The 27,928-nt window shown below is 34.7% G+C and overlaps 2 protein-coding genes and 1 long non-coding RNA gene across 3 annotated transcripts; all 3 read left to right on the top strand.

The window, feature by feature from the left end:
- The first annotated feature begins 5,991 nt into the window (after positions 1 to 5,991).
- Positions 5,992 to 8,539, top strand: LOC120280887 (WRKY transcription factor 72A-like). The gene is made up of 6 exons (XM_039287855.1): positions 5,992 to 6,094; positions 6,196 to 6,258; positions 6,352 to 6,441; positions 6,547 to 7,122; positions 7,206 to 7,319; positions 7,401 to 8,539. Exons 1-6 carry the CDS (start codon positions 6,029 to 6,031, stop codon positions 8,364 to 8,366), a joined length of 1,875 nt encoding a protein of 624 aa, XP_039143789.1. The 5' UTR covers positions 5,992 to 6,028; the 3' UTR covers positions 8,367 to 8,539.
- Positions 8,540 to 20,258: 11,719 nt separating this feature from the next.
- Positions 20,259 to 21,613, top strand: LOC120281237 (receptor kinase-like protein Xa21). Its single transcript, XM_039288111.1, has 3 exons — positions 20,259 to 20,601; positions 20,871 to 21,015; positions 21,106 to 21,613. The coding sequence occupies exons 1-3, from the start codon at positions 20,259 to 20,261 to the stop codon at positions 21,611 to 21,613; spliced, it is 996 nt and encodes a 331-aa protein (XP_039144045.1).
- Positions 21,614 to 21,781: 168 nt separating this feature from the next.
- On the top strand, positions 21,782 to 23,567 carry LOC120280282. Its single transcript, XR_005542289.1, has 3 exons — positions 21,782 to 21,868; positions 22,815 to 22,874; positions 23,430 to 23,567. It is a non-coding gene; the product is annotated as an uncharacterized LOC120280282 (long non-coding RNA).
- Positions 23,568 to 27,928: the final 4,361 nt, after the last annotated feature.

Below are 27,928 nucleotides of genomic sequence, written 5' to 3'. Positions count from 1 at the left end.
TATTGTGGTGATTTGTTTTGGTGATATCCCTATCGCGATGAGGGCGGTCTCCACGGCCACCGTTGAGGTGGCGTGTTGACCTACCGATTACTACGAGGGCCGATTCGGTGGGAGTGTAGAGCCCCGATCGGATATTCATCGGGTAGCCGGGGTCACCGACCGGTGAACCGATGGGTCAACGTCAGGACATGAGTTCCTTGACGACTCTGAACCTAGCAGTAGCGCGCGAAGGTTTAGAGAGTTTTCTGACCATGTTATCTTTCGGGTGAGTGTTGGGTATTGTTTTATTTTCAATTTGAGATTTATGTTATTTTTTTGAATCGTGATGAGGCGAGTCTCTCACAAAATTTGTGTTTTCCGAGAAAATCAAATTGATGTTGATTTATGTTGAATTTGAGTTTCAAAAAGCTCTTTTAAAGTTGTATTTTTCTAAAATACTGGTATTTGTGAAAGTTGGGAAAAATTATTTGAGAAAAATTGATTTTTTTATATGCTTTATGTACGTTATATTTAATTATTTAAAAATTATTAAGCCACTACCGACCAACTGAATGTGCTGTAGCTGCAGGAGCAGGACCCTAGATTGCCTGATTGAGTATAGAGCTAGTCAGGGTTGAGTCCAGGATTGCAGTGGGTCCCCCTTCCTTTCTTTCTATTTATTGTTGTTGTGATCTTGTAGCGGTTGTACCCGCAAATTTGAGGAATTATATTTGTTGTATTTATTTATTTGAACTTGTAGTCGGTGTAAAAAAATTATAAATTGTGATTTGTAGGTCTGATTTTGTTTAAAACAAGGTGTCAGCTTCCAGTTAAAAAGGAATTTTAACTGATGGGTGCCACATTTACCTCGGTAGAAGGGGTGGGTGTGACAATTTATGTATGTTGAAATATGTAAATAAATAAATGACTTCAAATTTGTAATTATAAGATTGAATAGTTTTAAAATATATTTTTAAAGAGCAATGGAAAAATAATCGATAACACCGCCATAAAATATATTATTAAAATTGTCTTTTTTCCCCCTAAAAAAACTATTAATTAAGCTAGCATTCGAATTCTTGCATTCATTATGCTTTTAATTAAAGATAAGAAAAATAATAATAAAATACTTAATTGATTGATGAGAAAGACTAATTATAATTAAAGCTTGAATACAAAATCTCAAGGAACAACTCTAGATTTTCTTAAACATCATCCTATTTTTATTAATTGAACAAGTTCTTGTTTTTAATATCTTGTGGAAAATTATTCATTGACATGTTCCTAATGCAAAAGTCCCATCAAATTTTCATTACATTGAATTATATATTTCTTATTTCTACAAAAAATATATAGAAAAATTGATGATCGGAGTATTTATTGAATTTGTCAATTTTCCTTCTCTTCAAGATTTCGACAATGTTTATCATTAACTTCTAACAAATTTGTAGTTTTAGTTGTCATTGTCATTGGCAATATGATTGATTAATAAGTTGCGTATTCAATAATTAAACTGTATTACGCTCAAATTATCATTTGATTCAAGAGCCGCCACTCTATAAACTTATCTTAGTTTTTAAAATTTTAATTATCATGTACGCATATGACAAAAAAGTAAGAGGTCTTACCAAATGAAATACTCAACTCAATACTTGATCAAAGCATTGACTGAATTAATACTATAACTGCAATTTGAATGTATTTTACTAAGAATTTATTATAAATTGAAGTCATTTAAGCTCAAAATTTTTTATTTATTTCAAAGTCTTATATCGATGAAAGCACGCGAACAGTATTAATTTATAAGCAATTGAAATAGTCCTCATAATATATGAAAACATGTACAAAAAGATAAAAAATAATCTCGTCAACTAATAAGATAAAAATTTGCAAAGGTATCAAAGTTTAGTCCAAAGAATAGTGCATATTCATTTAATTGGGAAATTAGTTGAAGGTTAATATTAATATATAGATCATAAAAATGATATTTATAATGATGCTAATAAAAAATGCATGACCATTAAATGAATACTAAATGTTAGTAGTCATTTTCAAACAAGAACATTGTTAGATTTGTCCCTTGAGAATAAATGAATTCCAAATTTTATTTTATTAGGTTTTCTCTCGATGCTTTGAGACGAAGTACAAGATTATCATCTATTGAGTATGGCAATAATCTTGATTTTATGATGATATTTTATATCACTATAAAGATAATTATTTGGCTAATTAATTAGTTCGATTTTTTTCTTTATTACTTGATATATTTTTTGAAAAGCTTTTTTTTAGTAATCTTATGAAAAAATATAAAACTTATGGGCATCTCTAAGTGACGATGAATTTATTGAGACGAGTAATATGTAATTAATATAATTGAAGTAGCTACCATGTTTTGAAGAGACAATTGCTCAAAAAGAAATAATGGTCAATTATAGTTAGCATTTGGTGAATAAAAAGAAAAAAATCATAGTGACACATTAGGGAAAATCAATTCATCACCTTTCACAAAAGTCAAAAGAGATATAAAATAAAAAATTTGAAACTTCAAATTTTTAGAATTTGTCTTACCATAAGCTTAGAAGTATTAACTAAAGAACAAATCAATTTTTTTTTTAAAAAAAAGGTGACATGTTCCCTCTACTTGAAGGAAAAAAGAGAAGCGCAAAGCTTCTGAATTGATAACCCAACACACATATGCCTAAAAAACTGTTGGTAAAAATCAATTTTTTTAAAAAAAATTTAAGTTTATATTTTAAAATTAAAGTCAACTAAGAATAGTTCAAAATTGAATATCACCTTAGGAGATGTAAATATATATATATATATATATAAATCAACATGTCTATTAAAAAAAGAAAAAAGAAAAAAGAAAATTTAGATAAGGCATCGGTGTCACTTCAATGACTAATATCTTGATTAATAATATTATTTTAGATAGATATTTGGACTAATATAGATTAATAAAAATGATAAATGGTATAAATATATATGTGTTAAGTCCTAATTAACAAAGATTTTGAATATTCTTGTTAGAATATAAAACCATATTAGGTATTACTTTTTAATAAATCCGCTAGATTATTAGTATATGCTATAATGAAAGTTAAAATAAACAATTTACAAGTTTGGACTATGTCATTATTAACTAAGCAAAATTTTCTCTAATATGAAATAGATTCAAATTTCTTGGCCTACATTTTCAAATTACACCACAAATGCCGAAAAAATATAAAGACTTCTTCATATATTCTTCAAGTAGGTGCCTTCATTGAGTTGGCATTTGACAAACGATTTGAAAGCTTGGTAATGTCACATGGAACAAATTTAGAAATTAATTTATAGTTATCTGTTTAGACAAAGGATGAAATGTTTGCATTCTATAAAGACCACACTTCTTCCCTTTTCTTTTCTTTCTCTATTATCAGACATATTTTATATTTATTTATTTTATTTATTTATTTATTATAAATGCAATTGTTTGGTTGAATAATAATAATTAAGTAGGTGGAAATGATAGATTGACAAGCATTTGTTTATCATAATTTATCATAATATTTCAACAAACAACCATGTTGACACCTTTCACATGTTTATATTCTTATTAATTTGTTTGATGTTCAACTATGATCCACCATTTTTTTTTCGCTTGCAATAAAATTCTTTACTTATATTTTTTTATTATTTGTGTGTGAAAAAAAGAAATACTTTAGGTCGGTGGAAGTTGACTATGATAACCTCTTATACTTTCTTTTTATGTTTTTTTTTTTTATTAATATGATGTTGTCTACCATCAACTATAATGAAAATAATTTATATACCATTAATCATAATTTGCTAATTAAGAAGTTGAAAGTTTAATTAATGACAGATGTTTTGATTTCATATGAACCAATTTGGGAACCATTTTTGGGACCCATTTTTGTAATCTAGGAAATAATGAACTAGATAGTGATACTTACATTAAAGATACAACCTATTTTTCCCCCCTTTTTTTATATTTTTAAATATTAGTTTTACAATTAAATTCTATAAAAAATAGCCATTGCCCTAGATCACCAATGTAAAAAAAAAAACTTTGATTATATGATTATTTCAAACTTATAAATGTCAAACTAAAGACAACATGTTACTTGATTTCATATTTGTATATCATTCATCAATATGCATTTAAAAATGTTTTTCTTTTACATAGTTTGCCCCTATAAAAATCCATGTTATCACTAATCAAGTGGTTAATAAAAAAGTCATCAAAGTTGTTCAAGATGCAATTTCATAACAAAAACCATCACATATTAATTCCAACCCCTCCAATCACTCTTTAGATGGATCTCCTTGTTAACATATATAATCAGTCATCATTAATCATGTTCATCACTTCAAACGATGAAATTGTCTAAATCACATGAAATCTATATTAAATAAATAACTAAAGTTGAAACTCAAGTCAAACAAGAGTTAGTAGGGGCATTTTGGACAAAATAATTTAGGTAGTTTCTTATCTTAATCAAACTTGAACTTAAAAAAAAATCAAAAAATCAAAAAATTCATTAACATTGAAATCTTGGTTATAAAATTACGTAAGGGCATTTCAGGAACATACAAGAAGATGATTTCATAATAAACTAAGTTTGAAAAGTTAATAATATAATTAAAATTATATAGACAATCTAAGTAGACCAGAATATCGACAAAAAAAGGCCAACTATAAATTTTTTCAACGCTTTGGGTACCTAATTAAAACAATTAAGTCATTAGTTAGACTTGTATGTTTTTTAACCTGTTAGTACTTTCAAAGCCTTGTTGTTATTTAATATACATTGTTGAGTAAATGGTACAACTAACTAAGATTACACCCAACTAATATATATTCATAAAATCCTCTCTAGGTCTTTGGTGTTTATGTAAGCTTATGTGATTATTTTTTTATCTTCATTTTTTTAACATTTTATATTATATAATAACTAATATTTGGAGGAAATTATAATTAGCAAGATTAATTGTGATGAAGTGTTCTTTTAGTCAATTAATTTGGGTCAAATAAGGAACCCATAGTTAATTAGTTTCCATGGATTTAATTTTATAACTATTAGATAAATGTGAAAGATTAATCTATAATGCATTTAATGCATGTCAAGGTCAGTTTGAGAAGTTAAGCTTGAAAAGTTCAATGTTTTCTTAACATGTGAATGGTCTTTAAATGCAACAATAAATAAAAAAAGATATCCAACTCATAATTAAAATTATTATTTCAACTTGAAGATAAACAATGAACTTCTATTAAAATGAATGATGTTGACCGAAAAAGTCATGTCTCATGTACCACCATGCCCTTCAATGATATTTTTCTTCTCAACCAAAGAAAAAAAACAAATAAACATATTTCCATAAAAAAAATAAAAATAAACTAATTATATATGTCAACTCATAAGAGTTGGTCAAATTATATGACACATATAAATTAACAAAACCAAACATTGAAAACTCAATTAAATTTCCACAGAAAGTCATACAAACAAACCAATTAAAACATTTTTTTTAATAAACTTATTAAAACATTATATATATTCTAATTATATTGCATCAAATATATAAATATATATATTCTTTTAATTAAAGTGATTTATTCATTTTAAAAAAAATAAAATAAATATATATATAAGTTAATAATAATTATAATTAAGATATATATAAAGGTAAGCAAAGAGAGAAAGTTCAAAGAAGAGGGCCCCGAGGAGTGCGGCTACAAGCACTCCTTATGACGCAGGGCAACAACATGTCTCACACGTTGAAATTCTTAGTTTTCTTTTGCATCTGGCTCACTTGGTTTGTTGACATTTTGATGTCCAAGTCCTTAATATATAACACATATATTGACGTCTACTTTTGATATAAATATATAAACACAGAAAGTTGGATCTAGATTACTATAAACAAGTCAATTACAAGTGGCTTTGTAACTTGTCTTTATAAAGATAAGGAAAGCAAAGACTTAAGCCAAAGAGAAGACAACAACAAGAAGAAGAAAAGTTCTTAACTTGGTTTTGTTCCAATGGATATGGTGGTGAAGAGACCTCTTGAGGCTGTTGTTGATGAAGGTGGTTCAAAGCTTCCAAAGGTACGTACTTCATATATATATATATATATCTTTAATTTGTTTTTGTGTATATAAATATGTATGTATATGTATAAGTATCTTATGTATGTTTTGGTGTGTAGTTTGAGAATGGAGATCAAACTGTAAAGTCATCTGGTTCTCCAAAACATAGAGAAGCTAACAAGGTGTGAATTAGTTGTGTTTAATTTGTATAAGATGAAGATTTTGATTGATTGGTATTTGTTTGGTGTTTTAATGGTGAGTTGATTTTTGAACAGGTATGTACTGCAGTTTCTAGTGAAGAATCAACCATGGATACATCTTCAAGACCTTCTTCAAACCCTAAGGACTCAACAATAACCACTCAGGTTAGAATTAGGGTTTCATCTCAGTCATGATGAATTTACTATATATGTTCTATATATAGTACTTGTTATTAACTTGGTTGGATATATATATATATATATATGTAGGAGGATCAACTTGATTCGACAAAGGTGGAAATGGGGGAAGTACGGGAAGAGAACGAGAGATTGAAGATGATCTTAACGCGTATCGTCAAGGATTATCAATCTCTTCAAATGCATTTCTTCGACATTGTTCAGCAAGAACAAGCAAAGAAAGCAACTGAAACACCGGTATCTATCACTCCTGAGGTAGAAGATACCGAGCTCGTTTCGCTTAGCCTCGGCACGAGCTCAACAGGGCATAAGAAGGAAGAGATGAAACCAAGTTCAAGCAAAAACAAAGAAAATGATCATAATCAAGTTGAGCAAGTCCTAACTCTTGGTTTGCAATGCAAATTTGAAGGATCTAGCAATGGTCCTCTTAGTAATGATCAAGTACCTTTGTCGAATTTGAACCCTGATGAGCATAACATTGAGGAACATAAGAAAGAAGAAGAAGAAGAAGAAGAAGAAGCTGGAGAACCATGGCCTCCAAGCAAGATATTGAAGAACAACAATAGGAATGGAGATGATGAGGTTTCTCCACAAACTCATACCAAGAAAGCTAGGGTTTCTGTTAGGGCAAGATGCGACGCGCCCACGGTATGTACATACACACATCATGTTCATACTTTATTTTTCAAGTCATACATATAAACACATGATCAAACATGTATTTTCTTTAGATGAATGATGGTTGTCAATGGAGGAAATATGGTCAAAAGATTGCGAAAGGTAATCCATGCCCAAGAGCTTATTATCGGTGCACCGTCGCACCTGCCTGCCCTGTAAGAAAACAAGTAGGTAGACCAAACGGAATCTCTTGTAACTTTTACATGTTCAAGGTCTCGAATTTATGCATTGATTTATGGAATATTCAGGTGCAGAGATGTGCAGAAGACATGTCGATATTAATAACGACATACGAAGGAACACACAACCACCCACTTCCGATCTCAGCCACTGCCATGGCTTCAACTACGTCGGCAGCTGCCTCGATGTTGGTCTCCGGCTCATCAACCTCCCGATCGTCATCGATTGGAACTCCGGTGATCACCACCACCACTCCTACCACTTTAAACTCCACCAATTCCCACCTGAATTCTCCCCTAAACTTCACACTCTCAGACAACTCAAGGCCAAACCATTTTTACTTACCAAACCCTTCAATTAGCTCCACCCCTTCCTATCCAACAATCACACTAGACCTTACTGCACCTCCACAAACATCATCCACATCCCATGCACAACAATTCAACAGGTTCTCCTCCTCAAGATACTCCTCAACAAGCTTCAACTTCTCATCCTCAGAGTCATCCAACCCCATTACATCAACTTGGAACTCTAGTTACCTTAACTACGGATCTCAACCACACACCATTAGCAACCTTGTAAGACAACCTCAAGACTCTTTCTTCCAACCCTACTTGCAAAAGCCAACCACCACCCATTCATTTTCAACTGCAACACAGCCGATGACAACAGCGATGATAACCGACACTATAGCAAAGGCGATAACCGCCGACCCCAGCTTTCAGTCCGCATTGGCAGCTGCTATAACATCTTATGTTGGAGGTCAGGGAAGTGGACAAAGTGGTGGTGGTGGTGGTGGTGGAGATGGTGTGAAGTTAGTGGAGAACTTCTCATCTGTGACACCAGGCAGTACTGCTACTACTAGTACTACAACAACTAGGAATGGTTGTGCTTCTAGTTTCTTAACAAGGTCTAGTTCTTCCAGTTTGAACCCACAGCAAGGGAACATGATGTTTCTTCAACCTCCATTGGCATTATCAAGCTCCAAGAGTGCTTCTGCTTCTCCAGTTGATAACAGAGAGAACAGTAATTGAAGTTGTATGGTGGCGCTTAATTGATCTTTTGTAATATTCTAAATTTTGTTTTAGGAGATCTTGATCATGGGTAATATCCAAGGATTACCTGAATAAATCAAGAGGGTAATTAATAATTAGTCTGTTTGGTGTTGGTTCCTAGTCTTCTGTGTATAAAATTACAAGGCCATGAATAAAACGATACTCTTCTTGTCAGAATTCTTGATTTAATGGTTTCAGATATGAATATAACCTAAACAATTATCAAATAATATGCTAATTATATTAACACTAAAGATTATATCACAAGAGTAAGCCAATTTATTTTTCATCCTATTTAATTTTGTGATTGTTAAGGTAATAGCATCTCTGTAATTAAGTTCCATTAACAGTTGTGCATTCTTATAATGCAATTTTTTTTTTATATAAAAATGGATAAACCACAACATTATTAGTAAACTGGGGAATAGAACAAGTTGAAGCAGTACAAATTAACGCTAACTATCCCAAGCGGAAGCATAGGTGGAGAAAAGCAAAAGAACAAAAACAAGAACAAGAAGAATAAGAAGTACATCATCAGAGGTGATGTACTTCTAAAATCATACACTAAAGCAGCAAAAGAAGAGAAAACAAAGAGGAGTTGACAAAGTCTGAGGTCAACTCATGCTGAAGGAAGAGGGGATCACTCTTGAGGTGGTTGTGGTGCCGTGATGTTGGGGTGCTCGCTCTGTCGCTCGTTCAGGAAAGTGAGCGAAAGCTTTAGATTCTGGATGGAGTCCCTAGGCAGTAGTTGGTGTGGATCTCTAGCTGTAGAAAACCATGCCAGAAGCAGGTGAATAATTTTAACAATAATTGAATACAAAGGTAAAACAAGAGAGTTAAAAATTCGATTGTTTCTTTCAAGCCAAATATTCCAGAAAATTGATTTTGAAAGTAAATCTCAAAAAAGTTGATGTCGAACATCAATGGATGGTATCCAAGACGTCCAAACCTTTGACATTGAAAGAGGATGGGAATGAAGGTTTAGAATTTGATAGAAAAACGACCAGACGCGCATTTCAAAATCACACCTAAGAAGAAGATGATCCACTGTTTCAGACCTCTTGTGACATAGAACATAAGTATTAGTGGCATTCTGAATGTTACAACCTCTCATGGCTAGATTGGTAAGTGTTAGAATTTTATCCTCGTATGCTAGCCAATAGAAAAGTATTATTTTGCAATCTTTTATTTTTGATGCTTAAATTATAATATGCTTAATGCCAAATACTGCATATATTAATTTTCCTATTTTCTATAATCATCATAGTTACGTTAGTATTTTATTCGTTTTTTATTTATATTAAAAAAATGATTGCTTGATCTCGAAAGCAATTAATTAAATGCAAGATGATTAGCAAATATGTGACATTAGACATTTATTTCAAAAAAAAAAAGTTTATGTGACATTAGATTGTTGTCATTCAAGCCATAGCTCTGTTTTTAATACATGCATGTGCATTAGACCTATTAACTTCATATAATAAACAAGCACATAATTTTTTTTTTTTAATATGAAACAAGCACATAATTGTATTTCATTAGAAAACACAGTATCGGTATTGTGAATTATGAATTTATAATTGCAAATTCTTGATGCAAATAAAATGAGAGTACGCGATTTATCCACTTTATTTTAAAAAATAATAAAATAAAATGAGAGTATTACGTTTGTATTTTCAAGTTTATACTCACCAAATTAACCATAAGTGTCACACCCACCCCTTCTACTGAGGTAAATGTGGCACCCATCAGTTAAAATTCCCTTTTAACTGGAAACTGACACCTGCTTTTAAACAAAATCAGACCTACAAATCACAATTTACAACTTTACACCAACTACAGGTTCAAATACATAAATATCATGAATACAATAACTCAAATTTGCGGGTACAACCGCTACAAGATCACAACACCAATGACAAGAAATAAAGAAAGGGGGGGACCCACTGCAGTCCTGGACTCAACCTGACTAGCTCCATAGTCGATCAGGCAATCTAGGGTCCTCGCCTCCCGCAGCCTACAGACATCTCAGTTGCTCGGTAGTGGCTTAATAATTTTCAAATACTTAAATACGATATATATATAGTATATAAATACCAACTTCTCAAATAATTTTTCCAACTTTTCCAAAAATACTGAATTTTTAGCAAAAATACAATCTTTTAAAGAACTTTTTGAAACATAAATTCAACATAGATCAACATCAATTGATTTTTCTCGGGAAAAACACAAATTTTTGTAAGATATCGCCTCATCACAATTCAAAAATAACATAAATTTCAAATTCAAAAATAACGCAATACCCAACACTCACCCAAAGATAACATGGTTCAGAAAAACTCTCTAAACCTTCGCCGTGGCTCAGCTAGGGTTCGAGAGTCCATGAACTCATGTCCCCTAATCGCTGACCCATTTCGGCTCACCGGCCGGTGACCCCCAGCTACCCGATGAATATCCAGCTGGGGCCTCCGCCTCCCACCCGAACCGCCCTCGTGAAAATCAATACTCAGGTCCACCACGCCACCTCTAAAGGCTGGCCCGTGGGGACCCACTATCGCAGAGGTCGGCCTTAGCCCGTCACCATCAAAACCATCAAGTAAATACAGCAATAATACCATCGATATAAATCATATCACAGGATCCTTTTCCAGGACAAGTATTCACATCACGGAAATAAACATTATTTTCCACAAAGCCAATGCCAAAAGTATAACCATGCATAATACCAGTAAAGATCCATGATACCATTCCTATACCAGGAATGAAAACCAATTCTACTAACAATGCCGATAAAACATCTTTAATATGCTCACATGGTTTCGCAAATCACTCCAAATCAAAGCATATATACCCATCAAAAATAAATACAAGAATTGAATAATTAAATCACATATACATGTATTTTCACTATTCACAAATACGTATAATTATACAAAACTGATGTATCAATACGGTTATCATGGCACATCGTAGGAAAATAAATATAAGTATATTTCGACCTTATACGCAATTAAACATGATAAAATGAAATACTTAAACATTTATTTCCAAAATACTAGCCATTAAACAATTATTTCAAAATAATAATAATTAATCAATTATTTAAAATAATAGCCACTACCAACTCACTCCCGTGTCCTTGGGTTCCTCTGCTAGACCTCGAACTCCCTCCCAAGACCGAACAACACCTAATGAATAATATAATAAAAATAAATAACATATTTAAACTCAAAAGAAAATACAAAAAAATAATAATCAACTCTCTATCGCCCACTCACTCCAATCGGCTCAAACCTCGACCTTAGATAATCAAATTGGTCTCCAATCGCACTTATGCCCAACTCAATTTGGACTAGCACCATTCCCGACCAACCCCGAACCATCCTCAATTCCACTGAACCAAGCTCAAATTCACTGAACCAAACTCAATTTCACTGAACCAGGTTTAATTAAACCAATCAGCCTTGAACCAACTCAATTTTTATACAAAATATATTGAACCAACTTGGTTCAGCCCCAAAACCCTTAGCCCAACATCCAAACCAAACCCAAATCAACTTCAACTAATTCAATTCAACCAAACCATTCAAGTCCAACCACACTCAACTCGATTTAATCAAACCCCCGACTGGATCAATTCAATCAAACCCAACCAATTCAATTCTCATCCAAACCCAATTCCAATTCAATTAAATGAACTTGGTTAAACCAAATCAAACTCAACTCAATCAATTCAATTCAATTCAACTCAACTAAATCAATTATAACTTGGTTTGATCCAACCAAATCAACTTGGCTAACTCAACCAATTCCAATCTAACCATCATCATTAACATCTTAATCATCATAATCATCAACTTAATTAACTAAACCAAACCCTAATCTCGGTGCTACAGTAATTGCTACAGTAAAACCGAAAATCTCATCCTTCATTCAAGTCTAGATTCATCACAAATACAATGATTTTTCAACACAAATCAAGCAACAATCATCTATAACCATTAAACATGTTTTTTCCTACTCAAATCCATCATTATCTTCATCAAATCCATCAAATACACATATATACATGCATACATACACTCATTCATCAAAAATACACCAAGAAAAGCTCTTACCAACTAAAAACCATCCCTCCCATGAGCCTCCCTCCCAGCGATCTCCCATCCCCACCCTCAAATCTCCCATTTTTTTCTCCTCATTTCTTCATTTTTTTATTTTTATTTTTTTCTTCTCGGGTATCTTGTAGCACAAAGATGGAGAAGAAGATGAACAATTTCTCAAACCCTAGATTTTTTTCCTCTAAATTACATTTTCAGCCGAAATTCACTTTCAATCCCTCCAAATATATTTTCTTACAAAACAGTCCCTGAAAAACTCACCAATGATCCCTGAATTATGAAATAGTATTCTCAAAAGGTCCCTTTCAAATTACCCAACGGTCCCCAGTGTTATAACACAACATTTTTTTAAAAAGATCCCTTCCATCTTACTTTTTCGGGTCCTCGGTTTCCATAGACAATTCATGTCCATCCTTTTCATTTATTTTTTAACCCAAAAATTTTTTTAAAAACTTTTTACATTTAAGTCCTTGTTCTTTTCCGCTTGGGTTTCTCACCAAAATTACTCCGTACAAAAATATTACTCGCAATCGTAGTAATACTCGAATATATTTTTCCATAGATTATCCAAAAGGTTCGGGTATTACTAATCCTTCCCCTTTAAAAAAATTTCGTCCTCGAAATTTCTTAGCATCGCATCAACTGATATCACTGAATTTCATTTCATCTGGTTCCAAGATCCGCTTTTCTCTTGCTACAAATATGCTTAATAGTAAATAATCACACTCGCAAATCACTATATATCGATCGACAAACAACATGCCAAACACACTTCTTTTGGCATCTTCAAGTCAACTCATTTTTGGATAAAAAAACAATTCCGTCAAATATCTCGACCCATGATCCCCGATTACGATGACACTACTCACTCTTTGTCTCAAATGTCAAAACCTACTATCGATCCCTCAATCCCAACACTGCAACTTAGGTTTTAACCCGATTGGAGACTCTAAATACTTCTATTGGGCCCTTAACTTTTCACGTCTAATCACTACTAAACCTTTAAGTCTAGACACGACTTCTAAACTTAGGGCTCGGATCACAACCCGTGATCTCTACCAAGACGGGATATCTCAACCCTACGACTCGATGCAAAAAGATGTCACACCCACCTCTTCTCGGGGTAAATGTAGACTCCATCGGGTTAAAATTCCCTTTAGCTGAAAGCCCGATACACTGTTTTAAACAAAATCGGACCTACAAATCACGAATTTACAACTTTACACCAACTACAGGTTCAAATACATAAATATCATGAACACCCCTTCTACTGAGGTAAATGTGGCACCCATCAGTTAAAATTCCCTTTTAAGCTGGAACCCGACACTGCTTTTTAAAACAAAATCGGACCTACAAATCACAATTTACTAACTTTTACACCAACTACGGGTTCAAATACATAAATATCATGAATACTAATAACTCAAATTTGCGAGTACTGACCGCTCTGAAGATCACTGACACCAATGACAAGAAATAAAGAAAGGGGGACCCACTGCAGTCTGGACTCAACTCGACTAGCTCTATAGTCGATCGAGGCGATCTAGGGTCCTCGCTCCTGCGACTTCTGACACATTCGAGTTGGTCGGTGAGTGGCTTAATAATTTCAAATACTTAAATACTGATATATATAGTATATAAATACCAACTTCTCAAATAATTTTTCCAACTTTTCCAAAATACCGAATTTTTAGCAAAATACAATCTTTTAAAGAACTTTTGAAACATAAATTCAACATAGATCAACATCAATTGATTTTTCTCGAAAACACAAATTTTTGTAAGATCACGCCTCATCACAATTCGAAAAATAACATAAATTTCAAATTCAAAAATAACGTCAATACCCAACACTCACCCGACGATAACATGGTCTAGAAAACTCTCTAAACCTTCGGCCGTGGCAGCGGCTAGGTTCGAGCCATCGAGGAACTCATGTCCCTCAGCGTTGACCCATCGGTTCACGGTCGGTGACCCCCGGCCACTCCGATGAATATCCGATCGGGGCTCTCCGGCTCCCACTGAGCGGCCCTCGTAGAAATCAATACCGTGTCCACCACGCCACCTCTAAAGGCGGCCGTGGGGACCCACTACTGCGAGTAGTCGGGCCTAGCCCGTCACCATCAAAACCATCAAGTAAATACGATGATAATACCATCGATATAAATCATATCACGGGGATCCTTTTCCGGGACAAGTATTCACATCACTTTGAAATAAACATTATTTTTCCACAAAGCCGATGCCAAAAGTATAACCATGCATAATACCGAAAGAAGATCCATGATACCATTCCTATACCGGGAATGAAAACCAATTCTACTAACAATGCCGATAAAACATCTTTAATATGCTCACATGGTTTCGTAAATCACTCCAAATCAAAAGCATATATACCCATCAAAAATAAATACAAGAATTGAATAATTAAATCACATATACATGTATTTTTCACTATTCACAAATCACGTATAATTATACAAAATCGATGTATCAATACGGTTATCATGGCACATCGTAGGAAAATAAATATAAGTATATTTCGACCTTATACGTAATTAAACACTGATAAAAATGAAATACTTAAACATTTATTTCCAAAATACTAGCCATTAAACAATTATTTCAAAAATAATAATAATTAATCAATTATTTAAAATAATAGCCACTACCAACTCACTCCGGTGTCCTTGGGTTCCTCTTTAGACCCGGAACTCCCTCCCAAGGCCGAACAACACCTAACAGAATAATATAATAAAAATAAATAACATATTTAAACTCAAAAAGAAAATACAAAAATAATAATCAACTCTCTATGGGCCCCACTCACTCCAATCGGGTTCAAACCGACCATGCATAATCAAATTGGTCTCCAATTGCACTTTAGCCCAACTCAATTTGGACTGAACCATTCCGGACCAACCCCGAACCATCCTCAATTCCACTGAACCAAGCTCAAATTCACTGAACCAAACTCGATTTCACTGAACCAGGTTTAATTAAACCAATCAGCCCTGAACCAACTCAATTCTTATACAAAATATATTGAACCAACTTGGTTCAGCCCAAAACCCTAGCCCAACATCCAAAAGCCAAACCCAAATCAACTTCAACTAATTCAATTCAACCAAAACCATTCAAGTCCAACCACACTCGACTCGATTTAATCAAACGCGCACTGGGATCAATTCAATCAAACTCAGCCAATTCAATTCTCATCCAAACCCGAATTCGATTCAATTAAATGAACTTTGGTTAAAGCCAAATCAAACTCAACTCAATCAATTCGATTCAATTCAACTCAACCAAATCAATTATAACTTGGTTTTGATCCAACCAAAATCAACTTGGCTAACTCAACCAATTCCAATCTAACCATCATCATTAACATCTTAATCATCATAATCATCAACTTAATTAACTAAACCAAAACCCTAATCTCGGTGCTACAGTAATGCTACAGATGTAAAACCGAAAATCTCATCCTTCATTCAAGCTAGATTCATCACAAATACTGATGATTTTTCAACACAAATTGAAGCAACAATCATCTATAACCATTAAACATGTTTTTCCCTACTCAAATCCATCATTATCTTCATCAAATCCATCAAATACACATATATACATGCATACATACACTCATTCATCAAAAATACACCAAGAAAAGCTCTTACCAACTAAAACCATCCCTCCCGTGAGCTCCCTCCCGATGATCTCCCATCCCCCACCTCAAATCTCCCATTTTTTTCTCCTCATTTCTTCATTTTTATTTTATTTTTTTCTTCCTGCGATCTGTGTAGCACAAAGATGGAGAAGAAGATGAACAATTTCTCAAACCCTAGATTTTTTTCCTCTAAATTACATTTTCAGCCGAAATTCACTTTCAATCCCTCCAAATATATTTTTCTTACAAAACAGTCCCTGAAAAACTCACCAATGATCCCCTGAATTATGAAATAGTATTCTCAAAAGGTCCTTTCAAATTACCCAACGGTCCCCAGGTTATAACACAACATTTTTTAAAAGATCCCTTCCATCTTACTTTTCAGTCCTCGGTTTCCATAGACAATTCATGTCCATCCTTTTCATTTATTTTTTTAACCCAAAAATTTTTTTAAAAACTTTTTACATTTAAGTCCTCGTTTCTTTCCGCTTGGGTTTCTCACCAAAAATTACTGCTGTACAAAAATATTCTCGAATCGTAGTAATACCCCCGAATATTTTTTTCCAAGTAATTATCCAGAGGTTCGCAGGGTATTACAATAAGTACTAGTTTCTCTAATAATAAAAATATAATCTAAAAACTACATGGATGATATTCTGTATTTGGATCAACATATCTGGCTTTATCCACTTTATTCAAAAACATATCTGGTTTTTTTTTTTAGTATGATAAAAACCATTGAGAGGACCCAAGAAACTGAGATTTATACAATTCCTTTTCATGCATATTATATATATATATATATATATATATATATATATATGCTCAAATGATTTTTGAAAATGTGGATTTAGACCACCGCCAAGCCAACCGTGACCCCAAATTTTAAATTTAAAGTGATTTGGAGTTCCAACCCAACTCCAAATTTTGGCCCAAATTTGGGGTTTATGGGTGGATGACCCCAAAAATTAATCCCAAATTTAAGGTCCCACATATTTGATATTTTTTTAATCAACATTTTTTTTTGTATTTATTATTATAATTAAAATTATAAAATTTACCCTATACTAATTATAAGTAATCAATTTATATAATTAAAAATTTTGTGTGCAATTAATTAAATAATAATAAAATTATTAATTACATTAATTTATGATAAATTTATTAAACTAAATAGTTAAAAAATATTATAAATTATTTCTAAATAAATTAAATCATAAATTAAAAATACTTTAGTTGTTAAAATATTTTAAATTATTTTTATTAGTAAAATATTACATTGTAATAAATATTTAATTAAATTATTGTTGAAAATAATTAATTTCAAATGTTTTGTGATTAAATAGTAATAATAATAATAAATAAATAAATAAATAAGATATGTAAAGAATATTATGAGAATATACCTTTCAGGGTAAAATTTAGGGTTTGTGGTTAGAATATAATTTATTATAGCAGAATCAAATTTGGGATTTTGGGTAAAATTTGAAGTTGTGAGTTGGAGATGGTCTTATGGGCCATATGGCTTGGAATGTAGTTTTGTCTTACTGTGTTGACTTCAATTGAGAACTGTAATAATTGGAAAGATAGATTGTGGCAAGGGATGAGTTTTTATTTATTTATTTATTTATTTATTTATTTGGAAGGATAGATAAACCACTTTTATTAATATTATTTATTTATTTACTTATATTTTTTAAATTGGTAAATAAACTATTTTTATTATTATGTAGAAAGATAACAATAAAAATAAATGACAAGGGCTCAAACAACAACCACACGGATCCACTAACAAAATACTCAACATAAGAAACAAAAAAAACAACAAACCTGGAGAATTAAAAAGTTTTTTAATGATATTAAAAAATTTGATAACATATTAAAAACCCTTTTGAATTTTTTTTCTTATTTTCTTTGTTTTTTCATAATATCTAAACTAAGAATTTGGGGGAGTGTTTGGTTATCAGTTGTGGATTAGGGGAGGAGTGGAATAGGAGTGAGATGAGGGGGAGTAGAGTAGGAGTGAGAATGAAGAATGTGTTTGATTGATAAGGTTTGGAGAGTGTAATTTATTTGGAATAATAAAAAAATAAATAAAGTAAATATGATAAAAATGACACTTATGCCTTTTTATTCAAATAGAATATTATATAAATTAAAAATAAATTAATTGTAATAAATAAATATTTCAAAATTTTTTTGTTAATATCATTAGTAATTAATTAACTAAAAATAAATAACTATATCAAATAAATAATTAAAGATATTTTTTTAATATAATTAATTAGTAATTAATTAACTATAATAAATAATTAATTAATGAAGAAATTTAACTAATAAATTATTATAAATAAATATTTAACTATAATTATTAGTTATTATTATTTTTATTTTTAATTATTAATTATTATTAAATTATCAACTTAATTATTATAATTAAGTAAATTATTATTTTTTAATTAATAATTATTGTTAAAATTATTTATTTATTTATTATTTAAATTAAATTATTATTTAAATTATTAAATAAAAGGACAAATTGGTCATTCTCCCTGAGCAGTGAGGGAGGAGTGGAGCGATCCCCCCAAAAATGGGAGGATTGCTCACTCCCCACTCACTCCTCATCCACTCCTCTCTCACGCCCACTCATGACCATCCAAACAAATGCTTGGATTCACTCCCCTCCCACTCTCACTCCAATCATGACAACCAAACACTCTTTATCCATGAAAGTAGTTTAGGGAGTAATACTAATCAAAATAAATTTTGTTGTATACATTTAAATTTGATGTTATTATACACTGAACTATGCTTTTCAAGCTACATACATGAATTTTAAAAAATATATCCTAGGGTAATGTTTATTAATAATGGGAATGGTCAACACAATACGCATCGCATGCTAAAATATTAAATTGGATTTGGATGATACGTTAGGACTTGTTTTATACGGTCAAAGATATATACTTAGTTTTTTTAAAAGGATTTTTTTCTCTGTGTTCCCACAATTGATGACTTCATTATGAGATTATCATTCCGATCAAGTCAACTATACTTTTTGTATTTTTATCATAAAAAAATCAACTATACAATGATAAATTAATACTTAATGATGACTTAAGTGCTTAGCTAATCCTTTTCTCCTTATCACCAAAAAGGACATAGTACAAATATAAACACCAACACATTAGGACAACTCAGAGTCTTTTTTTCCTTAAGAATTGTTGCAAATCCATATTAATTATATCCATTATTGTGTACTTTTAATATATTAAATTGTTAGCCAGCAAACAACACCAACAATGTTCACATTTGTTCATCTCATGGTAGGATCATTTGAGTGAAAACACTATAAAAATTTTATAATTACACGCTAACACCCTCTTTAGTTTGCTGACACGAAATTCTCCGTGAATCTTAGCTCACACGAGATGAAGATATAGGCATATTAAGATATTAATTGCACATATTTGCACGTCTCTAATAAGAATTGTCTATTTTGAAAAAAAAAATATACAATTATACATAAAATTTTTTAAAAAAAAGGTTCTCCCGCCTCTCATCTCAACCATATCTAAAATCCATTCATTTTGATGTAAAAGAGGTTTAAGACAAGATTTAGAGAACCTTCATCAGGATACCACGGAGGCCACTCAGAGGATCAAGCGCTCTCTCAACTTCCTGGGCACTAGACCCACTGATTTCATCGGCGATTCGGTGCACACTGCTGATCAGGAGTAGTCCTCCTATCCTTATTGCTGGGCAGGCCTGTGTCTCCAGACGGTTGACTTCGCCGTCCCAGCTTGTCTCATTTTATCTTTTTTCCTGTCTTGATTTTGCTCACTGTTTTCCTCATCCATGGTGAGGATTTCAGTTTGTTTTTTTATTTTAGACTTTTCTTATTCGCGACCTTTTCTACTGTACTCCTCTGTTTCCTTCTTTTTAATAAATTAGTGGTTTATCCACTTTATTCAAAAATCCATTCATTTTTTGTTTTATTGAATCTCTAAACTTTATATATAGACAATGCTAGTAATATATCACAAAAGTTGTCATCTTTCTTGCAAACTAAGTAGTTTGGCAATGGAGTTCATCTTCATCAATGCTATCATTCTCCTCATTTGTTCAACCATCTTCCTAGCACCAATGAACAATGCAATAGATGATGAGCTTGCTCTTCTTGCCTTCAAATCAACGATAACTGTTGATCCATCTCAAGCAATGGCCTCATGGAACTCTTCTCTTCATTTCTGTGAGTGGCTAGGAGTGACTTGCAGCCACCGGCATCCTACCAGAGTCACCGGAATAAGCCTTGAAGGTTTTGGACTCTCCGGCGAAGTCTTGACGTCATTATCGAACCTCACATTCCTCCAAAGGCTTCATCTTCCAAACAACAACCTTCATGGACACATACCACAAGAGTTGGGTAATCTCCAACGTCTCAAACATTTAAATTTAGGCGGGAACTCTCTTGAAGGCAACATCCACGAGACTTTTATCTCAATGTCTACAACTCCAAATCTTGCTTTTTAAATGACAACAAGCTCACTGGAAGCATCCCTGAAGGACTAGGCTCTTTACAAAAGCTTCTTTACATCAATTTCGGCAACAACTATCTCACCGGAAAAATACCGAATACTTTAGGCAATGCCACTTCTCTTGCTATCCTCTATTTGTACTCCAATTCCCTCTCAGATAGCATCCCTTATTCTGTAGGACAACTCCCTTTAGCCTTCCTTAATCTAACTCACAACAATCTTGAAGGTTTCATTCCATCTTCATTCCAAAATCTCACTTCTCTCATGCACTTTGATGTGTCTTACAACAACCTCACTGAGGGGTATCCCTGAGTGGTTTGGCAACCTCTCTTCCCTTAAAACTATAAATGTCAAAATGAACAACCTTAAAGGAAGTATCCCTTATTCTATAGGGTACCTTTCTTCACTTTCCACTCTAGCTCTCACAGACAAACACTTTCTCCTGGAGCCATTCCTTCCTCTATCGGAACTCTTCCAAACCTCTACGCACTTGCTCGTCCCATAATAGTCTTTCGGGCACAATCCCTTCGTCTCTTTACAACCTTTCAAGTATCAATTACTTGGGAGTTGGCGACAATCTTTAACAGGAACAATCCCATCGGATATAGGCAATACACTTCCCGGACTCAAGACAATTTATATGTACTTCAACCCGAGTTACACGGTCCGATACCGATGTCGGCCAATGCAACAGGACTTGAAGACATTGAGCTCACTGGAAACAACTTCACTGGAGTGATCCCTTCCAATCTTGGGACCTTGCAAAAATCTATACTTTGGTTGACTCTCGATCGAAACCAGTTTGAAGCTAACAATGCCGATGATTGGAGTTTCCTTGACTCTTTAACTAACTGCAGTAATCTCCATGTAATATCTGCTACCTTGTTGACCGTTGACTGAAGAAACTCTTCAAGTTGTCCCCACTTGTGGGCCAAAGACCCCTTGAATTCGGATCTTGTCGGCCCGGGAAGTTTTTGGATCTTCATTTATTGCTAGTCATCTTCTTCTTATCCTTCAAAAACTTCTCCTCCTTGAAAACAACCCGAACCTTGGTATTGTTGGTGTCCATAGTAGGCGGATTTCACCTGAACTTCACTTGAAGCTTGGGGATAGAGGGAGGATCTTTTCCCTAGTAGCTTATCGGAGAGGCTAGCGGTAGGTGAATCTGTGTTTTTTTGGTAGTTTGTCTTGATGTTTGTTCTAGTTTGGCAAACCATGAACATCTCTGTCCATGCTTGAGTAATTTTTAAGGCTTTTGACTTGGTTGTTTTTGTTCACATATTCACTTATGCATGTAAATCTCAGTGTGATGTATTTCATTCTTCTTGTAAGCATGCAATCATTGTATAGTTTATTATTTATACTTGTGTAGGTGCTCTGAAAATGCTGTAAGCATGTTATCTTAGTCTAATTTATATATTTAATTGATACAAATATGTAAACCTGACATCCTGCAATCATGCTTCTTGTTTAGTTAACATGTTGCCTCTAATGATTAAATTGGTGTGAACTTGTATTGTATGCATGCCACCATGTTTAGATGTTCATGTATATATTGAAATATGCCCAAGTATTCTGAAACTTTGGTTGGGGGATTAACAACATGAATCTTGTGTCTTGCTATGCTTAATGATAATTGTGTTCATTATCTATGTTTAACCTGTCCACCTTGTAAGCATAGCATCTTTTAAGCATGCTTTTAGTTTAGTTGATATATATGTATATATTAATGCATGATGTTCTGAAACTATATATTATATTTGTGTGTTTAATTATTGATGCAAGATGTTCTGGTTTATTGCCATAGAATATGGAGATATATATATATATATATATATATATATATATATTTATATTTAATTATTTATTGTCTCTGAATTTCATTTTTGTGATTAGGTTAGGTATTTGGTTGGTTTCTTGTTATTTAAAGCATGGTTTAAATGCTTGGTTTTGTTAAGTTATTTTGCATTATTAAGTTAAGTGGTAAAGTCAATGTTCTAAAATTAGATATTATCTTCTTTTCATATTCATTCTTTGGGTATTAGTTGTAAGTTTAGGCCCGATCTAAAGTTGTGATCTAAGTATAGTTCTGTCTGGGTAGATCCATACCGGGCTGTGGTTCGCGGGACTTGGTGAACCCAACTCTGTAGCTCGGAGCCAGGTAGGCTCTCGCACTATATAATTCCGTATTTCTGGCAATACTTATTATTTAATTATTGCATTGTTTGATAATTTTATTTATTTGCGTGGTATTTATGTTTATTTATTTATTTTTCTTATTTGCACTATTTATTCAAGAATTCCTCCGTCTCAGTATTCGTATTTTTCCCGCGGTTTTTAGTACATCTCCATTTCGGCTCGCCCTGACTAGGAGGAGTAAGTCCCAGCCATGTGCACATGTTTTTCCGTAGTAGCGCTACTCCCCGATCGCGGTCGAAGATCCCGCTACTACTGCTGATATTCCTGCTCGCTCGCTCGCTCCGACTTCATAGTCGAAGATCCGAAACTGCGTCTGTTGATTTGCTATTAGCCGAGGAGATGTATTTCGCGTGTTTTTCGTGTTTTTTTGGATTATTCCAAAGATTCTCGCGTATTTTTACGTAATCCCGTATGAAGCATGAGCTATTATTCCGCAATATCTCGCTATACCATTGTTTATCTCGCGATCCCACTCGGGCCCTTGTGGCTCATGCACTCTGTGATTCTGTTTTCGCAGGAGAAGATCAAGTTTAGGACTTGGGGGTGTCAGAGAGTTGTTTTGTCTGCGTTATCAGTATCTTGTTATTACCTGCTTGTGAGTGTAAGACTTGTATTGTGATTGTATTTGTAATTTGCGAACTGTTGGATTGTATTTGTATTCGTCAGAGATCGCTAAAGTCCGTACTTTGTAGTATTTCGCTTCCAAAGATCCCTATTTGGGCTTTTGTGTTCTATTCATATCCGCTTGTTAGGGTTGACTCGACCTGTGTTTTTTTAGTCGAGGCCTTGCACCCGTGGGGCCCAGTCCCATTGATGCGGCCGATCCGTCCCTGGCCCGTCTGTAGGGGCTGGGGACGTGATGATTGAAGTGGTATCGGAGCAATTGTTAGATGTCACCCCTCATCGATTTAAATTCGCCAATCTTTGAGTGTTCTTTCTGAGAGTGGGTCTGGGTAGAGTAACCTGTTCTAAAGTGTCGTCTGTCTTTTAAACTGCAGGAGTATGCATAGGGGTAGAGGGCGACCTCGCAGAGGGCCTCGCAAGCCCACCCCGGAACCCATGCAGGAAGAACAAGAGGCTCCTTATCAGTCAGATGAGGAAGTGCAGCAAGAGGGGGAACCCGGACCTGCTTTCCACGACCCCAGCATCATGAGGGAGGTGATGTTGTTGTTGCGTGCTCAGCGTCAGCAGCATATTTCAGGAGGTGGTCGAGACTTACCGGCCGAGTTTGAACGACAGGCACCACCACAGTTCTCAGGGGCTACTGATCCGACAGTAGCTGACTATTGGATTAACCAGATGGAGAGGACCTTCCGATCTATACAATGCCCAGACAGGGACAAGGTTAGGTTGGCCACTATCATGTTACGGGACAGTGCAGCTCGGTGGTATGAGAACGAACTGCGCCTCAAAGGGGAGAGTTCTTTCAGGACTTGGAAGCAATTCAAGGAAGCTTTCAACACCAAGTATTTTCCGATGAGCCAATGAGCGAGATGGAAAGCAGTTCCCCGAATCAAAAGCGAGGATCCTTGAGTGTCGGAGATTATGAGTCCCGAGTTCGACAGGCTATCGCAGTTTGCTTCGACCTTGGTGTCGGATGAGAGCACCAGATCTAGGCGCTTAATAGATGGCTTGAGGGCCCACATCAGGCGGGCCATCGCACCATTCCTGGACAAGACGTATACTGAGATTGTCGATATTGCTAAGAACCTGGAGATCATCTGGCAGGAGACGCAGGATCAGGCGAGACATGAGCACCCGCAGCACCGCCATAACCCTCGAAAGAGTCAGTCTTCCGGGGGTAGCTCAGGGAACACTAGAGGAGAGTATCGGTCACGACCGCATGCCAGAACCCCCAAGCTCATCATCGAGTTCGGAGGCGAGAGGATCTTCCCGGCAGCGTGGCTCGGGGACGCTCGATGTCCCTACATGTGGAGGGACGTCATACCCGAGCAGAGTGTCTGGCAGCAGCAGCGCATGTTATCGGTGTGGCAGTAGGGGACCACTTTATTGCTCGATGTCCGCAGAGTCCGCCTTGGCCCCTGTGAAGGTGACGGAACCTCGTGAGTGCACCTGCTCGAGCAGCCCCTGGATCGCCCTCGACGGGTCACGACACACGGGCACTCGAGCCGATCCCAAGCGAGTACCTCGAGGGTAGGAAGGGAAGGCGCCTATGATGCATCGACCTTCTTCCTTTTCCCGACCAGTACGACCGTGGTACACCGAGCTACTCGTGGGCTAGTATTTGCTTTTGACACGGGAGGACGCCGAGGCATCCGACGACGTTGTTGCAGGTATTATTCAGTGCATTCCTGCTATGCTTGTGCATTGTTTGATCCTGGTGCTACACATTCGTTTGTGTCATCTTCGTTTTCTCGCAAGAATTCTCTGTATGTTGTGGATTTGTTGCATGATCTGTGTGTTGCCGCTCCAGTTGGCGGTGAGAACCGTTAATCGGTTAGCACCAGCCTGTTCTGTTGTCATTGAAGGGCGCGAACTTTTCACTGATTTTCATCTTATGGAGCTGCGAGACTAGGATGTCATTCAGCATGAACCAGTGGAGCTTCAGAAGAATCTGTCTTATGTGGAGCAACCAGCGGAGTTTCTGGCCTACAAAGAGCAACAGCGAGGGAACCGAGTGATTCCATTGATCCAGGTCAGATGGAGTAACCACTCGAAGGATGAAGCTACTTAGGAGCGAGAGGCCGACTTGAGAGATCGTTATCCCGAGTTGTTTCCCGACTCTTGATGCGAGTTTAGAGGACTAAACTCTTTTTAAGGAGGGGAGATTGTAATATCTGCTACCTTGTTGACCGTTGACTGAAGAAACTCTTCAAGTTGTCCCCACTTGTGGGCCAAAGACCCCTTGAATTCGGATCTTGTCGGCCCTGGGGAAGTTGGATCTTCATTTATTGCTAGTCATCTTCTTCTTATCCTTCAAAAACTTCTCCTCCTTGAAAACAACCGAACCTTGGTATTGTTGGTGTCCATAGTAGGTCGGATTTCAGCTGAACTTCACTTGAAGCTTGGGGATGAGGGAGGATCTTTTTCCCTAGTAGCTTATCGGAGAGGCTAGCGGTAGGTGAATCTGTGTTTTTGGTAGTTTGTCTTGATGTTTGTTCTAGTTTGGCAAACCATGAACATCTCTCGTCCATGCTTGAGTAATTTTTAAGGCTTTGACTTGGTTGTTTTTGTTCACATATTCACTTATGCATGTAAATCTCGAGTGTGATGTATTTCATTCTTCTTGTAAGCATGCAATCATTGTATAGTTTATTATTTATACTTGTGTAGGTGCTCTCGAAAATGTCAGTAAGCATGTTATCTTAGTCTAATTTATATATTTAATTGATACAAATATGTAAACTCGACATCCCTGCAATCATGCTTCTTGTTTAGTTAACATGTTGCCTCTAATGATTAAATTGGTGTGAACTTGTATTGTATGCATGCCACCATGTTTAGATGTTCATGTATATATTGAAATATGCCCAAGTATTACGAAAACTTTGGTTGGGGGATTAACAACATGAATCTTGTGTCTTGCTATGCTTAATGATAATTGTGTTCATTATCTATGTTTAACTTTCGTCCACCTTGTAAGCATAGCATCTTTTAAGCATGCTTTTAGTTTAGTTGATATATATGTATATATTAATGCATGATGTTCGAAACTATATATTATATTTGTGTGTTTAATTATTGATGCAAGATGTTCTCGGTTTATTGCCATAGAATATGGAGATATATATATATATATATATATATATATATATATTTATATTTAATTATTTATTGTCTCTGAATTTCATTTTTGTGATTAGGTTAGGTATTTGGTTGGTTTCTTGTTATTTAAAGCATGGTTTAAATGCTTGGTTTTGTTAAGTTATTTTGCATTATTAAGTTAAGTGGTAAAAGTCAATGTTCTAAAAATTAGATATTATCTTCTTTTCATATTCATTCTTTTGGGTATTAGTTGTAAGTTTAGGCCCGATCTAAAGTTGTGATCTAAGTATAGTTACATGCTGGGTAGATCCATACCAGGGTCGTGGTTCGCGGGACTTGGTGAACCCTAACTCTGTAGCTTCGGAGCCGGTAGGCTCTCGCACTATATAATTCCGTATTTCTGGCAATACTTATTATTTAATTATTGCATTGTTTGATAATTTTTATTTATTTGCGTGGTATTTATGTTTATTTATTTATTTTTCTTATTTGCACTATTTATTCGATGAATTCCTCATCGTATTCCAGTATTTTTCTGCGGTTTTTAGTACATCTCCATTTCAGCTCGCCCTGACTAGGAGTGAGTAAGTCCCAGCCATGTGCACATGTTTTTACGTAGTAGCGCTACCCCCGGATCATGCAGTCGAAGATCCGACTACTACTGTTGATATTACTGCTCATTTCGCTCGTTCGACTTCATAGTCGAAGATCCACCGTCGTCTGTTGATTTCATTATTAGCCGAGGAGATGTATTTTCAGCGTGTTTTTCGTGTTTTTGGATTATTCCAGTATTCTGCGTATTTTCTGTAATCTGTATGAAGCATGAGCTATTATTCTGCAATATCTGCTATACCATTGTTTATCTGCGATCCTACTGGGCCCTTGTGGCTCATGCACTCTGTGTATTCTGTTTTCGCAGGAGAAGATCAAGTTTAGGACTTGGGGGGGTGTCAGAGAGTTGTTTTGTCTGCGTTATCAGTATCTTGTTATTACCTGCTTGTGAGTGTAAGACTTGTATTGTGATTGTATTTGTAATCTAGCAACCGCCGGATTGTATTTGTATTCAGAGGGTCAGCTAAAGTCCGTCACTTAGTAGATTTCGCCCAAAGATCCTATTTGTGCTTTTGTGGTTCATTCATATCTCGCTCATAGGCTGACTCGACCGTGTTTTTGACCGAGCGCCATGACACGCTGGGGCCTGGGCCCCATTGGATGCGCCGATCCGTCCGCTGGCCCGGCTAGGCTGGGACGTGACACTCCAAGTGTTGCAGCTCAACAGAAATAAGTTAG

The sequence above is a fragment of the Dioscorea cayenensis genome, chromosome 17 (assembly GCF_009730915.1).
Source record: "Dioscorea cayenensis subsp. rotundata cultivar TDr96_F1 chromosome 17, TDr96_F1_v2_PseudoChromosome.rev07_lg8_w22 25.fasta, whole genome shotgun sequence".
In the NCBI taxonomy this organism is placed as follows: Eukaryota; Viridiplantae; Streptophyta; class Magnoliopsida; order Dioscoreales; family Dioscoreaceae; genus Dioscorea; species Dioscorea cayenensis.
This window is presented reverse-complemented; position numbering and strand designations above follow the sequence as displayed.

Bases quoted from the DNA above. Each gene is read 5' to 3' on its own strand.
- LOC120281237 (XM_039288111.1), top strand. From the start codon at position 20,259: ATGGAGTTCATCTTCATCAATGCTATCATTCTCCTCATTTGTTCAACC. The intron at 20,602-20,870 runs GTAATCTCCAAC...ATTCCCTCTCAG, and splicing joins ACACATACCACAAGAGTTGG to ATAGCATCCCTTATTCTGTA. The intron at 21,016-21,105 runs GTATCCCTGAGT...CTTATTCTATAG, and splicing joins TACAACAACCTCACTGAGGG to GGTACCTTTCTTCACTTTCC.
- LOC120280887 (XM_039287855.1), top strand. From the start codon at position 6,029: ATGGATATGGTGGTGAAGAGACCTCTTGAGGCTGTTGTTGATGAAGGT. The intron at 6,095-6,195 runs GTACGTACTTCA...TTTGGTGTGTAG, and splicing joins GTGGTTCAAAGCTTCCAAAG to TTTGAGAATGGAGATCAAAC. The intron at 7,123-7,205 runs GTATGTACATAC...TATTTTCTTTAG, and splicing joins CAAGATGCGACGCGCCCACG to ATGAATGATGGTTGTCAATG.